We start from the raw sequence: 16,457 nt of genomic DNA, 5'->3' as shown, positions 1-16,457 counted from the left end.
TCGAGTCACACCGTTAGAAATAAAAGTCTATTCCGTTGGAATGCCACCTCAATCCGTTATAAACAAAAGCCTGTTCCACTAAAATGCCACCTCAATGGCTCCTCCTCTTTACTTCTCACAGTTAAAAGAAAATTTGATAATGATGGGTTTGGACATGTTCCAAGGTTGAGTATGGACCGAAAATGGATTAGGTCAAGTCTTAAGCATAAATTGTTATTTGGATTTTGGAAGGCTGATACCCCCAAACTCCCTTCTATAACCAGGCGCACGAATTGAGGTGTTGCTCAAACTCTCTGGAATCTTCAATGGATTGAACCATGCATCAGGTGCGTGCTATAGATGATGCAGGTCATCTTTTAAAAATAGTCCAAATGTGGTCTAAGTTAATGCAAGAGCCAGAGAAACTTAAGCTAGGGTTTTTTCACTGTTGATATCGAAACCAGGACGTAGGACGAGAACAAACGGCCAAAATTTTCTCTTCACACACAAAAAGGGGGTTTCCTCTATTTTCTGGTGGTGAATTCAAGATAATTACTAAGGTATGAAAAATTGGATGACATGAAGCCCACCCAGATACCAAAGTAGGCAAGAGGGACATGAAAAGGCTGCACAATTAGGAGAGGTTAAGAGCATCTAATCCCTAATTTTCAGGAACAAGGTAAATGACCTCTTAGCAAAGAATTCTAAATCCCTGAAATTTGACAGAAGGGTACCCTTTCATCGCCAATTTTCCAGTGGGAGGACTCCATGCCGATGATGGATTTAAGCGTCCAAACAAGCTGAACTCTATAGCATCAAACTTCCTGTTCTTCCCCTTTCGTTTTCCTGGCTGCCAAAAAGAGAGTGGTCAAAATATAATAGACGGGCAAACTTAAAAACTGAAGGCTATCATATCACACGAATGGTGGCAATTCGCGGAGGAGAATAACCCATTTGAATTGTGAAAAGCTATGCTAGTAGTCACCCTTCAAGATGCAACTCTTTTCTTCCCCTCAGTATTTGTTTATGTACAAGTTAGCCAACATAGCAGCGAGGTAAGAGGAACAAAACAGAACCCAAAAAGTATCACTTCAACAAATTGAATTGAGAAAGATTTGACCTAGACTTACACACGATAACCAATATCACATCAGATCTTCCAACCTTGGAATAACCAGATTTTACGGACCATCGATGAACCGCACAAGGGTCCCAATTTGGTCCTTCTACATACATCGTGATCATCTGCCTGTATGCAATCCACCATTAAAGCAATCACAGCTCAAAATCTTCTAGATTACAGCAGCACCAGAGATCAGCCAGCCTGTAAAGTATCTGTTAGTCAACATTTTCAGCCAGTTGCTTCCTTTGCTATGTGCTGGCATAGAGTGCATTATAAAGCATGGAATACCATACCGCTCCATATCATCCGATATGGAACGTACCGACACTACCATCTTATACCGAACCATGTACCGACATTGCAGCAGAATTTTACCGATATGGGGTCCAATACCGAGAAGGCGAACTTTGTTATAAAGTAGTCCATATTACATCAAAAATGGATTGTGTACAGTCTTATTCTTGGCACAAGAAGGTAGAATTTGAACAACCAAAGTTTCAAGTAGCTGTAAGTTTTTTCTCATGCCAACATGGAAGATACAAAAGAACAGTGTTCGAATCATCTTCAAGTTACATTAGGGACAGTTTATATGAGTGTTATAGCTCATTCAGCTTCAGCTATTATTTTGTATGAGGTATCCCAATTGTTCGGATTTTCTGAAAATCAGGGATCAATTGAATTGCCATTTCGTGTCCTTTTATAACATTTACCAGCAAAAGTTAAACTATTCCAACCATCTGACAACCATAATCACAGCATTAATATATTATATAAAGATTTTGCTATGATACTCTTTTATAATATTTTATTATAAAAGATATTTAAGATACTACATAATATTATTTTTTATATATTTTATTGTTTAAAAAATATTGTTTTATTTTTTCCCTACCTTCTTCCTCCCTCTGCCTATGGCTTCATCATGCCCAATCCTCCATCCCCACCGACGCCACCTGCGGCTCCTCCACGCTCCCCTCCCAGCCCCCCCCCACCCCGGCCCCTCACACCTCCTCCGCGCCACCACCTGGCCCCCTCGCGCCTCCTCCACTTCTTTGCGTGCCAGCCCCCCTATGACCCACCACTCCTCTAAGCCACCCCCCCCACCCCGCACCTCCTCCGCTTCTCCGCGCCACCCCCCCCCAAACCAACACCCCTGGTGGTCCACAACTCCGCGCCGCCCCCACCCCCAGGGGCCCCCTGTGCCTCCTCTGCTTCTCTACACCACCCCTTGCCCCTCAAGGGGCCTGTGCCTTCTCCAAGCCACCACCACCCCCAAACCCTCTAGTGGTCTACGGCTCCTTCGCTCGGCCTGTGTCTTCACCACGTCGCCACCGTCGCCCCCCCCCCCCAACCCAAGTAGCCCACGGAGAAAGAAAAGGTTTTTTGAAGAAAAAAAATCAATTTGATTATGGAATGAAATGATCCTAACTTTTGAAATATTTACTGCACCAGCCATGCACATGGATAATCTATCGAATTGAAATCTAAGTGATCCATATTTAATCCGACAATCCGAAATAGATTAAAAAAAAAAGACAAAAATAACTTTTGGAGCACCATAGCAAAACTCATTATACAATTATACCACCAGTTATATATGCATCTAGGAAGAGGAAGAAGAACACCAAAGAGATGAGCAAAATGGCCAAAATGTAACAGAAGAAAAGAGAGCTATTGTCAGATGGAAGGAGGAACGGAGATAAAGGGGAAAAAGAAGAGTAAGTGGATGGGTGAAAAACAAGGCAACAACTTTGTTGTTTTATTGTTTAATCTAAACAGCAAAGGAGCTGTTCAGGCCACTTCTTCTAGTATTCCTTGCTCTAAATACAATATAAATATATACTATATATTAGGTATTATATTACATATACAATATAAATACAATACCAAACCTTGCCTATATAACATAAGCAACAATTAATGGTCATTTATGGGATTATTCCACCAATCACATGATACACATAAAAATTTTGCTATTATAGAATCATGATTGAAGAGATGGGTGAGACGATTACTTATAACCTTTGATATTTTACCAGAAAAGGAAGTCTCAAGGCTAATTTGGGCTAAACCAATTTTTGTCAAGCTCGCTTATTGCTCATTGAGCTGAAACTGGGCTACATATGTTGGGTTCACTTGAGGCTATGTTGAGCTTGAACCAAATATCTAGTAAGATGGCCCGAGCCTAAGACCACCTTAGGCACTCAAACCGCCTGATATGTGTGCTTATTTATAAAGTGGGGATGTCCAACATTGGCAACTAGCCGTTTATCCTAGCAAGAATTAGTAACAAAACCAAAATCCAAAGCAAGACCAAATAGACCCAAACAGGATATGATGAGACATAATCTCAGTGGTTGAAGCAAAATCACCGAAAAGAGTAGATGGAGAAAACCTTTCAGGGTTGGTTTTACCCATTCTATTTCACTATTCCAAGGGAACAGCACTCTTTTTAATGAATTTTTTTTCCCAATTCTTTATGAAAGCTTTCATCTATGAGAAAACTTTTCATCTGATATTCTTATAACTCCATTCTACCACCTTCAAAGCACATCCACATATCGAACATAGGTTCTAAACAGAAATAACCAATATATGTTCTAAAGGAGTATAGTCTTTCAACTTGGTTTTTAACATAGTTATTAGCCTAGGGAGGGATGGAAGAAAAACCTCAACAGCTAGCTAAAAATAAAACATTGATATGTAGCAAGAGTTGTTAACATATTAATTAAAGCACATCAAATCATTACCTAGAATTATCAAGTTGACAAGCATAAAAATCAAAGTAGCATATTATAAGCCACTGATCATTCACAAAGCAAGTTCTAGTAACTGAAATTTGAGTCAAGAAAAATCATAAATATACATATGTAAGAACCCTTTTCAAAGTATCAGGTAACAGTTCCATTATCAACTAGGCTAACCTGAATAGTACGCCCCCCAGGCAATCCAATTGGTCAAAGCTAAAATGTTATGATTGACTTGCTTGGCTTACATAATCATATTAGACAGGTGATAAGGATAGCTGGTTCTGCAAGGAAAAGGACTGGATTCAGCAGAGTCAAATGTAACAAAAAGAGATTGGATGGACAAAGAGGAGGGGGGGGGGGAGAGATCATTATTAGTACCTATTATTTCAATTGAGGAGCAAAAGGAGCAGGACAGGGAGATACAGTGTGATCTGGTAATTGATTTATGAATTCAAACGTAGCCTGAAGACAGGCATGTAGCATTTTCTTTTCTAACTTTACAAGCTGAACTGCAACTCGCTTCTTTGGATCCAAATGGCCATCTCTCAGCTGGTGATCATATAATGACAAATGGCTCATTAATTCTGTAATTGAAAATAAAAGGAGTGGAGACTCTCATAGTCATTACCATATCTTCATCCTCACTCAAGGTTGTAGAGTAGCCCGCCAACCTAGCCTCAAAATAACCTACAAGTTGGTCCAATACTGCTCGCTCCATGCACGGGCTCACCTGTACTAATATATTGTATTAGTCATGAATGCTGTGATTCTCACTTTCAGGAAAGATTGAACAAATCAGGAAAAAGAGCTGCCTAAGAATACTAGTTTACTACTCATAATAACTAGTAAGCTTGCTTCAGAATGTTTAATCTAGTGCACAAGAAGCTTGCCAACCAATCTGAAGTAGAAAATAAACTACAAAAGAAAGCAGATTAATGGATGAACTGGTAAGTCTACTCACATCCAACAATCTAAATGTAGGCTAGCTATGATATAACAAACTAATGCAAAACTTGAAAGTCAAAAAAGTTATGGTTAAGTACTTCAATGTTTAGAAATACAACATTGATCGATATAGCATAATAAGGAAACAATGAAACAGCTGCTTATACTTAAAAAATCCCAGTATACTAGTATTATTATAGCAGGCATACTTCACGATAGAGATGAGGTGATAAATAACTTAAGTCTGCAATTTGTAATTTCCTACACAATCACATCCCAATAGCATATTATTGAAGAAATGACCCATAATTGCTCAAAATTATAAGTCTATGAATAAAAATGAAACACAAAGATACATTATTTGCATTTATGTAAAACCAAGATGGAAGATTACATTATTGAAACAATTATGTCATTGTTTATTTTCTTAAGTTTAAAAGAAGGGTAATCTGATGAGTGAGAAATTATAAAGACAATTATTCATGTCTATTTTCTTAAGTTTTAAAGTACGATAATCTAATGATTGAGAACTTATTAAGTAATTCTATTCCATAATACATCTGAGAAGTGATTGCCAGCTCGGTCATATTAAAAAACAAAAAAAACTATATAAATGATATCAAATTAAAGTGGCTTTGTGGACTTACAGGACAGATAGGACCCTGAGAAGAAATAACTGATTGCATCTCTGCTGGATCTGAAACATACCCTAATCTCATATAAGGCAGCATTTCTGATATAGCTTCTTTTTCTCTTCCCACAAACACCTTGAAAGAAAAAAGGGTGCATACTGTGATGCTTACTGCTAACCATAATACAAAAATATCATACTACATACATGAAAAACTTGGACAGCCAGCTTTCCATTTCTTTGAGCAACCATTCTCTTTTCTTGGTATTGAGGATCTTCCATATTCAGGGATGCCTATATCAGAAATGACAGATACAAGAAAGTCACACCAGCTAAGTGAGCAAATGCAAAATTTACATGTAGGAACTGCATTTCACCTCAACTGCTATGCGGTCATATGGATTATCTTCATCGACCAAACCATAATTGAGAAGCAACCTTGAATTTGGTTGTGGTCCACACCTACACGATCTACAAAGCTTGAGATGTCTATGCATAATATATTGCACATGTACATGCAAAAGGGGGTGTCTAAAAGCATCGGTAAACTATGGATGCAGAAGCAACCACCAGCAGAATAAGCAACTTTTACAGTGTGAGATAATAGGATACCATACAACAATTGGTTCCCCAGCCTTAAATGGACGATCAACCACCAACTCAACAGCATCGCTGACAGCAGTTAGCATTGCTTTGCAGTTGCTCTTGTAAGCCAACAATGGTGGCCCCAAAGGAACTAAGGCAAACCTTCGAGCCAAATTGACTTTCTGTTCTTAATAATTAAAAAAAAAAACACATTAGCATTTGATTTTATTCTAAGAAGCAGTTTTTGTCAGATCAACCACCACAGAAAAGAAAACTGTGATTTGGCATAATCCAGTATCTCTCCCCTTTTACCTCCTAAGGCATGAAATAGGTGGACTTGTAATCCTAGGGTATTTCCTTACTCTTGCTGGCTTGCTGCAACTGCTTTTTATCATTATCGGATATACAATTCGCTGCTTCCAAATAACAATTGGGCCCTTTAATGCAAACAACCTCCACTTCAAAGAAGGGCAAAGTGTTATGGAGTATGGAACCTTTGTCGCAAGGCATGATGAAGTTCAAGATCCATATTATAAAAATTTAAAAAAAAAAATCATCAATTGAGGATGGATTACTTAGCATTAATTAGAAGTTTATTTATTACATAAAAATCTTATACTTTTTTTTATAAGTGTGATCTAAGGAAGTTCTATGAGTGTTGAATAGATAGAGCCTTTAAGAAAGTATTTATTATTATTGTTGACCAAGGAAGCATTTTTATTAAATAATGAATTTTATGGTTATATTACATTAGCTAGAAGCCCCTTCAGGATAAGGAAAAAATTTGAGGATATGTAGATTGACAATTACATAGGTAAATGAAAAAAATGTGAATATTCTTTCCCTCTTCCCCTTTGTTAGACACACTGCTATTTCTCTACCATTAACAAGTTCATCATGCCAAACAGACATGCATGCACACAACAGCATTCCCATTTGCATTTATCAAGCCTCAACATCGCATGGCTTCTTCATTCTCCAGTTTTTTGATTCATAAAGCAAAACTGTTCTTCTAACTGCCTCATCAGATCTTCAACTCTCCAGAGTAATGGACAATCAAAAAACAATCCATGGGTGCCTCTCTACATACCTCGCCATTCTTAAACATATTTAAACATACTTATTTATCTTAAGGTCCTTTTGATCAGTAGAATGAAGGTAGTTGGTGTGGATCATGTGCTAGATTAGATAAATTGAAGATCTAAAATGACATTTTATCTATTTCAATAGGATGTTCAGGTCCAAAAACAATGATCTGGAAAAGATAATAAAATAAAGTTGAAAGATTGAAATCATGACCAGGAGAAGGTGATTTCTCACACAAGAATCCTATAGCATACCAAAGAAGAAAAAGAATAATTATAACCTTATCGTCTGACCATGACAGGATGAGGTTAGAAATGGAATTCTAGAAATTCAATGTAGTCTTCCGGATAGCCCTCTCCCATAGCCTCCCGACATGGCATAAACTTAATTTCAAGTCATTTAGTGTCTATTGTATGCTTTCTTTATCATGAATAGTGACAATATTCCATTTTTCATTCATCAAGCATTCACCTAGCCTTCAAGATCACATTCAAAGAGTCACTAATAAATACATTCAGATTGCTCAGCAATTCTCCATACACAAGTTTCCAGAAGGAATGATGAGCATCATATTATTTAAGAAAAGAAAAAGACCAAAATATGTACCACTTGTGTAATAAAATGCAAGGGAATATTGACTGCACACTTGTAGCATCCCTCCCCCAAAACTCACCACCAAAAAAAGCAGGGGAAGGAGAAAAGAAAAGGAATCTCAGACTCAATCATCAACACCTCATCTTCCAGACTTAAGGATTTGGTGATCCGGAAAATAGTCATAGCATCATCAAAAATGTATCAAATCTATACTTTTACTGGTTTTCAAGAGTGAAGTTACATAACTTCTCCTTCTTAGATGAAATTATCACTGAACTTGACCTTTGTTTCATTTGAATGTTCTACTGCCATAATATACTTAACTATTATCTAGATAAAACATAAAATTTTTCTGCTTTAAAAGTATGGATGCCATCATATCATGCAAAAGTGATATTCAAACCTGCATTTCCAAAAAGCATGGAACTTTATGACAACTACCTGCAAATGAACGACACAAGATTGAATTGCAACGAATGCCTGCTTGAAAATCTCAAACGGAAAAGCTTCAGTGGGAATGTCAAAAGGGTATTGCTGCATAGCACTGAAAACTATGAGAACAACAAAAGTTTGAGCTTCAAAATCCAAATCAAAGCATCACACATGGAGTTTGAAAGAGACAAGACCTGGAACAATGAGCCAGCCATGAACCAGACTGTATCAAGCTCATTGTACTCTCTTTTTATTCCTTCATCCCTTTCAAGAAGTTCAGCCTAAATCATGGGCATCATATAATTTTCTCAGTTCCTTAATCTTGTTAGAACTTTGGCACTCAAGTTAGATTCTCTAAGGATCATTATTCAAATTTCAACATCTGACTGAAGGCAACTGTCGGTATGTTAAGCCAACAAAAAACAATTACCCTTGTAGGACTGCCATCCAGGTAAGCCAGTTCAGTTTCAGACCATAGAAGTGGTGATTCCACAGCTAGCTGGCCTCTTCCTCGTTGACGATCAAGCTCCCTAATGAAGGGATACCAGAAAGACTTTTTGCCCTGTTTTTTCTCATACATGAGATATAGTGCCAAGCAGGCTAATTCTGATAGCTTGTTTGTTGTTAAGAGTTCCGCTGCATGACCCAAAAAGTTGACTAACATCAGGTTTATCAATTAGAGTCAGCAGATATGAATGTCATCTATATAACTTCTAACTATATAAGTTTAGTGAACAAGAAAACAATAACCACAGCCAAGTCATGTTTCCTAATTAAAGACTTGTTATTGCTTGATACCATGACTATTATTGCCTTAGTGGTCATGCTCAGATAAGAGATGGAGCAATTAGGGACTTCAAGCACTCTATCAAGCCCATATTATTGTAAGAAAGGGGTGTTCAATATAAAAAATAAAAAATAAAAACAAGGTGAGAAAGGAAGGGGGAAGGGGGGAGGGGGAGGGAGAGAAAGGAGTGCTGCTGTCAAATGCTGAGAGAAGGAGGACCACTTTAAACCCCAAAATTAAAAGGGGAGAAAATGAGAAATAGGGGGAAAAAGTGGTAGTCAGTCATCATCAACCTGTTTTAATCATTGTTTATAAGAACTAGGGGGTTAGGAGAGGGGTAAAAGCATAAGAGATCTGGAATGTGGTTTTAAAGAGAAATGGACCGTGTTGTGGAAAGCAAAAACACCTAACTTCAGGTACAGATCTCAGCTCATAGTGAAGACGAGCGCAGCATGAAAACTATGTAAGCTTTTGATAAATCATGAATGTATCACCTAATGTTACTAAGCAAATAATCATTAATCCATCATTTCGTAAGAATGAAATCGAGTATGGTACTCAATCTGCCTTGAAGTCACATGATCATGTCAAGAGATATCAACACAATAAACATTATAAAACAATAATATTCTCTTAAAAAAATGATGACTAATAATAAATAAAGAAAATTAATATAACAAAGTGAAGTTACACGAACCATCCTGGCTAGTTGATGCCCTCAAAGTTAAACAGGTCTATGATTCTGGCTGTGAAGTACCAAGAGAATTCTGCTATATATGGGTGGGGAAGATCAGTTTTCACTTATCTTCAGACTTCATGAACATGAACATTTATGAGAAGTCGCGTATTCAGAGGGAGGCAGTTGATAAGACGTGCACCAAATGGCTCAATGAAACAGAACACAATTTGACATATAATTGAGGCCTTGGGGTATGAAAAATGCAATTGATTAATAACCTATCTTTTTGTAGCCCAAAAGTATTTTATATGTTTTGCACTGGAAACACGTTCTGGAAGGAAGTCAATGAAGGGATCTGTTAACAAGATAATGGCGAATGTGCTATATATTGATGTCCGCATATTAACCATTAAAACAAGACATAATGCTATACCTCTCGAGCAGATTCCAATTTCATCAACAATGCCATGCAAAATTGGGCAAAATAAAGTGATCAACTGAATAGAGTAAAAAGCAAAGAAGAATAGATCCATCACCAATCGTCTCGTTTCCAAGAACTCTATCCAGAGTTACCACCAAAGAGTTCGGAATTGAGAATAACACATCTCCAGCCTGCAACAAGACCCGATTTTACTACCCAAGAACCAAATAAAAAAATCCTACGGTGATCCAAAAACGCATCACGTGATGCATGTAAACTACCTCAAGATCTTCGCTTGCCGCGATATAACGTATCGGCCGGTGCCTTCCGTCGTGAGAAGCCCTCTCCTTGAGAACAACCTTGCACGGCGGCAAGCCGTGCGCGTGCAACCAAGACTTAAGATCTCCGGTCTCCGCTCTTTTCTCGCCTCGGAGCACATGTGAGCTCCCTTCCTCCCTCCGCGATCCGGTGACCAGGGTCTCCGCCGCGCAGGTCAAGCACAGGTTCCGGCGATGTCCGGCTCGAAATGGAGCGAACAGGCTGGGACTTCGGAAGGCGCCGGAGAGAAAGGATAGAGGTCGACAAGAAGGGGATCGAATGGGTGAAGAGAAGCAGGGGGTGAGGAGCCGAGCAGCGTCCATGGCGATCGTTAGGGTTAGGATTAGTGTTAGGATTGGGAACGGAGGAGACACATGGGTTAGCTTGGGAGAGGAGGGGAGTAACCGGTGGCTTTGTTGTAGCTGACGAGGGGAAGGCGCGGCATGGGCGATGATTTTTATTCCACGGATGTCAAGGAAGAGACCCGCGAACAAACAACGAAGGGGGAACGACTACGAGGAGTATGCCCCCGAGTGTGCGCGAAACACGTGCCACCGGGATAGATCCACCGCAGGAGCTCGCTCGCACGTGGAAATACGTCGTAAGCTGCACGAATACTTGGTCGATCCAGCTAATTTGGAATTGAACTGTTTGTAATTCCAATTGCTGTAAATTAAAATTTAAAGCATCCAGATATTTGATAATAATTTATAATTTTAATTATAAAAAAAAATCTCAAGAGTTAAATTGTAATTTCTAACACAACAATATTGTGGCACGTGCTAATTTATGTTGTAGTCTGGCATATCATCCGCGCAATGCACGGTATATAATTTTTATTTAAAAAATATATTATTTTTTAAATATTATTTTTGTTAATTATATAATTGATTAGAAAATAATATCATTACATCGATATATTAACATATTATTTTATTAATATATTAGCACTATATTATTTTTATTAATTTTAAATATATTAATATTATATTATAAAAATATGCTTCATTGTCTTTTAAACTATAAAAATAATGCGCCACATAAACTTATTTATCTAAAGAAAGAGTGTTGAAATATTTTTACTTTTACACTAAACTACAAAAATACTTTTGCATTATATGTCCTTACTATTTATTAAACTACAAAAAGACTCTTGTCTACGTGGAAGTAAAATAGGAAGTATTGAAATATCTATTCTCTTTTACTACATCACAAAAATACTCTTAAAAATATATATCATCTTAAAAATATTATTTTTATTAATTACATAAATATTTAAAATATATATTATTAATATCTAAAATATTTATTTTATTAATAAATATTTTATTAGTTTTTAATAAAATATTATTTTATTAATAAATTAATATATTATTTTATTTGTTAATATATATGTTTGTTATTTTTAAAGTATTAATATCATCCTACAAAAACATCTTTCATTTTCTTTTGAATTATAAAATGACCCTCCATATAAACTTTCATATGGAATTAAAGTACATAGCATTGAAATGCCCATTCTTTTTTTACTAAACTATAAAAATATCTTTAAAAAATACATACTAATGGATGGGTGCTCTATCAACGAAGAGTCTCTATTTTAATATATATATAAAAATTATTTTATATAATTAATGTATTAGAATTTTTATTAAGCATTTATTTTACAGTATAAAAATTTAACTAATATATGCCGATAAAATGGGATTGTTTAAGGGAGGATTATAAATTTTTTGATACATTACCTGAACTTTATATTTAAGATTTGAGTTGTTATCGTATAGATGTGCAACAAAGACTCTCTCTGAGAGACGTTGTCACTCTTAAAATACTTGTATAAATTTATTATTATACATTTACTCCATATAGTAAAAATTTATGTTATATATATTGACCAAATAAAATTATTTTAGAGATTATTATATATTATTGATATATTATCTGAGATTTTATATATAAGATTTGAAGTTGTTTTGCATGGAGGAGCAACAAATATATTCTCTATGTAATATTATCACTCTTAAAATGCCTGCAGCTGAAATCTATCTAACTATAATCATGAAGTGTATTGGTAAATAAAGCTTCCTCTTCTAAATCTCTCAGTTAATTCAAGCGTATTCGAAAGCATCCATCATTAATAGAGAGTAGATGAATTTAATAAAATGTGGGGGTAAACAATTATTTGTACATGGATTAAAAAAAAGTGTGGATGTGTTCCCAGATGTAAAGTTAGAAAAAATATATGGATATATTGAAGCTATAACTTGTAATACCAAAATCATCCATCCCTTCATGTTCTTAAAATGGGCTTCACACACACACACACACACACACACACACACATATATATATATATTGAAGTTGTAACTTATGATATTAATGTTATTTATCTCTTCATATTCTTAAAATGGATATTTCACATACTTTTCATATGTGGTAAAGTCGATGTGGTAGATTAAATATGCGAATATTGCAGATTAAATATGGAAAAGCTTTTAATGTATCAAAATTATAATTCAAGTTTTGGAAATAACTTCCACCTTTGTATTCTTAATATATATATATATATTGAAGTTGTAACTTATGATATTAATGCTATTTATCTCTTCATATTCTTAAAATGGATATTTCACATACTTTTCATATGTGGTAAAGTCGATGTGGCAGATTAAATATGCGACTATTGCAGATTAAATATGGAAAAGCTTTTAATGTATCAAAATTATAATTCAAGTTTTGAAAATAACTTCCACCTTTGTATTCTTAAAATGGGCATCTCATATATCTTTCACGTGGCAAAGTACACATAGCAGGTTAAATATAAGAAAAGCTTTCAATATGATAAAATTATAATTTCAAGCTTTGAATATTTCATATACACTTAGCAAAGCCTCTATTTTATTATATATATATATATATATATATATATATATATATATATATATATATATATATATATATATATATATATATATATATATATATATATATATATATATATATATATATATATATATATATATATATATATATATACACATACACACAAACATGCGCGCGCGCGCACACACACACATACATACATATACACACACACACATACACACACACACATATATATATATGCATGCATGCATGCATGTATGTATGTATGTATGTATGTATGTGTGTGTGTGTATATGTATGTATGTATGTATGTATGTATGTATGTATGTATGTATATACACACACGTACGTACGTACGTATGTAAATACATACATATATACATACACACACACGTACGTACATACATACATACATACATCCATATATATATATGTATGTATATATGTATGTATGTATATACGTGTGTATGTGTATGTATGTATGTATGTACGTGTGTGTATATATGTTTGTATGTATGTATACATACATACATATATATATACACATACACAGATATACATACATACGTGTTGGAATTCGTATGTAGGGGCATGCATGTGTATTTCAAAATTTTATTTTCTAAATACCGCAGCGAAATAGTAAATTAAAATATTTTTAATCTATATCATACATGTATAAAATATAAAATCTACTTCATATGTTGAAATTATACATATACTGAAATTTAACATGTGATCGAATCACATACCTGTTTCACAATTTCTTTCTTCAAATCTGGATTTGGAAGAGAAGAGGCTCTCTCTTAGCCGCGTAAGTGTCCCACCTCTATAGGTATCCACTCGGGATCAATCTGGAACAGTCCTCTTAAGATTAAATTTTTTTCTTTAAAAAAATTCAGCCTGCGAATCAAAACGAAGCCTGAATCGCGATTAACTCTTTGATCTCTTTTCTTGATCTTCTTCTTCTCTTCTTCTCTTGCCTTTCCCTCCTTGATTTATGCTGCTACCAAGGACTAGAAACCAGCAAAGGAGGTGGATGCCCAAGGCCCTTGTGGGCGTGAAGAGGTGGGACGCCCAAGGGAGGGGCGTATGGGATGCCCAAGGGAGAAGAGAGGGTGTGGGGGGTTCCTTTGTGGCATGTGGGCTGCTGGTTTTGATGCTTAGGGACCTTAGTGGAGGTCTCTTTAAATAGACATAAGGATTGATCCTATTCAATCTCATAATACAAGTCCTACTTGCATTAGGTTTCTTAATAACTTAAATTATTCAACTTCCTTTAAGAATCTTTTTAGGCGCCAAACTCTTAGAGCCCTTACATCCACATAAATACACCCTAAAGTGCACCCAAAGGATGTCCCATAAAGGGTCTACATGCTCTCTAAAGATGGGACATGCCCAACTTGATCCAATTAAGGTGGCACCCCAACTAAACTATCAAGAAATATTAGTTAAGGACTTGCATCCTTAATTCAATTGATCCAAAATCTTAGACACCTAACAATTGAAGTCCAATAAATTTAATTCATTTAGGTTATTAGCAGGTAATTAAGTTTGAATTATCTTATCAAATAAGAAATCCAAACGTAAAGAGAAAATTGGATCCAATCATGTGCTAGCAAGATTATCTTGAATCCAATCGGATTTTTCTAAACCCAATTGACACTTCATAAGTCCAATTGCTAATTTCAGACCTAATTTTTTTGTTGTGTAACCCCATAGGTTCAATTATATCTGATAGTGAGATATACAATGATCTCTATCAAGTATTATTGAAACTCTTTTCAATGGGTCGGAATAATTGCACTCTAACTCATCAAAGATTGTCGATCCAGAACAACCTTAGCGAGCTCTCACAATCCATCAGTGATACCTAGCAATATGTAATGACAATCCGGTAGAATCGAAAATGAATCTCAAGGTATAGTTAGCGTGTGATTCAATCCCTCTATCGTGAATCCCAACTGAATGGCAGGTCATGGATAAACCGTCAAATTTCAACATCAATCATATAATAGATTCGATCAGTTCAAATCCAAATGTAATTTCTATGAAAATTTCTTTCCATCAATCACACTACTGTGGTCATAGATTCTCGAACTTAGCCTCTCAAATTTCATAGGACAACTTCTCTCTATCAAGATCGATAGATCCCATCTTGATGCATATCCTACTCCTACAGTGGACTAACTGTCATCAACATCCACTATGAAAACTCATTAAGATCCATATTTATGTGTCAGTCAAACTTCAGCAGCCTCACTGCGAGCAGTAGTACCATCTCAGATCAAAAGACCATTCACACAACTACAGCATCGAGACAATCACTGATAATTGAATAAAAATTTAAGTGATCTCTCATATAGTCACGCTCAGTACTAGTTGTTCTCTAACAACTATACACACTCATCGTCTAGTGTCTCTACACTGTAGACTAGAGACTCATCTATCTCGAAAGAAGTAATCTATGCGTTGGTCTATCTGAATTGATCACCGTCCTCATGATGATCCTATGACCGAGAGCATTTAGAAATTAAATATATGTCTCTAATTCTCAACACTTTGAGAATATGTATCGAAAGTTAATTTCTTGGACGATTCAAGGACACATCACATTTGAATGAAGAATAAATTTATCTTTTTATTGATCAAATCAATATATTAAGTACAAAATTGTGTGCTAGATTTATTACAATGTGTTAGCCATATTAACTTCTAGGACATACATCTAACAATTTTTTACTTAGACTAAAGCTAATTGGCCACTAATCTAAGTCCCATCTTTTCAAGATGAACTTTCATTTTCGATTGCTCAATTACTTTATCAGTGGGTCTGCCACGTTGTCTGCAGAGTCTACTCTTCGCACCTCGATATTTTTTTTCGAGGTAGTCACGTATGATATGTTACCGTCGCTCGATGTATTTTGATTTTTAATGAGATCTCGGCTCCTTAGTAAGTGCTATGGCTCCATTATTATCACAGTAAAGTGGTATGGCATCCGATGTCATAACTCCAAGTTTCACGATGAACTTCTTGAACCAGAAGCCTTCTTTTGCAGTATTCGAAGTAGCGACATACTCAGTCTCTGTGATTGAATCTGCTATGATGGATTGTTTGAAACTCTTCCAGCTAACTGCGCCATCATTGCAAATGAACACATATCCTGACGTAAACTTTCTATCATCAGGATCAGACATGAAGTCTGAGTTAGTATATCCCTCGACTCGTAACTCAGAACCTCCT

The 16,457-nt window shown here is 35.7% G+C and overlaps 1 protein-coding gene across 5 annotated transcripts; it reads right to left on the bottom strand.

Annotated features, from left to right (window-relative positions):
- Positions 1 to 498: 498 nt before the first annotated feature.
- Positions 499 to 10,820, bottom strand: LOC140859091 (uncharacterized). Of its 5 annotated transcripts, none has more exons than XM_073260518.1 (13): positions 10,294 to 10,820; positions 10,128 to 10,203; positions 8,556 to 8,761; positions 8,320 to 8,406; positions 8,135 to 8,227; positions 6,041 to 6,195; positions 5,806 to 5,890; positions 5,636 to 5,722; positions 5,445 to 5,564; positions 4,481 to 4,582; positions 4,231 to 4,401; positions 4,027 to 4,133; positions 499 to 829 (listed from the first exon to the last, which is right to left on the bottom strand). In XM_073260518.1, exons 1-11 carry the CDS (start codon positions 10,651 to 10,653, stop codon positions 4,234 to 4,236), a joined length of 1,539 nt encoding a protein of 512 aa, XP_073116619.1. In that variant the 5' UTR covers positions 10,654 to 10,820; the 3' UTR covers positions 499 to 829; positions 4,027 to 4,133; positions 4,231 to 4,233. The 5 variants fall into 5 exon arrangements, with proteins under 5 accessions (XP_073116619.1, XP_073116624.1, XP_073116614.1 ...); XM_073260523.1 differs by lacking the exon at positions 499 to 829 and adding an exon at positions 967 to 1,303 and having other exon boundaries at positions 4,027 to 4,148; XM_073260513.1 differs by lacking the exon at positions 499 to 829 and adding an exon at positions 967 to 1,314.
- Between the last annotated feature and the right edge of the window lie 5,637 nt (positions 10,821 to 16,457).

Source organism: Elaeis guineensis, chromosome 1 (genome assembly GCF_000442705.2).
Source record: "Elaeis guineensis isolate ETL-2024a chromosome 1, EG11, whole genome shotgun sequence".
NCBI classification, from domain to species: Eukaryota; Viridiplantae; Streptophyta; class Magnoliopsida; order Arecales; family Arecaceae; genus Elaeis; species Elaeis guineensis.
Note: the sequence above shows the minus strand (reverse complement) of the source record. Positions and strands in the feature narration are given on the sequence as shown.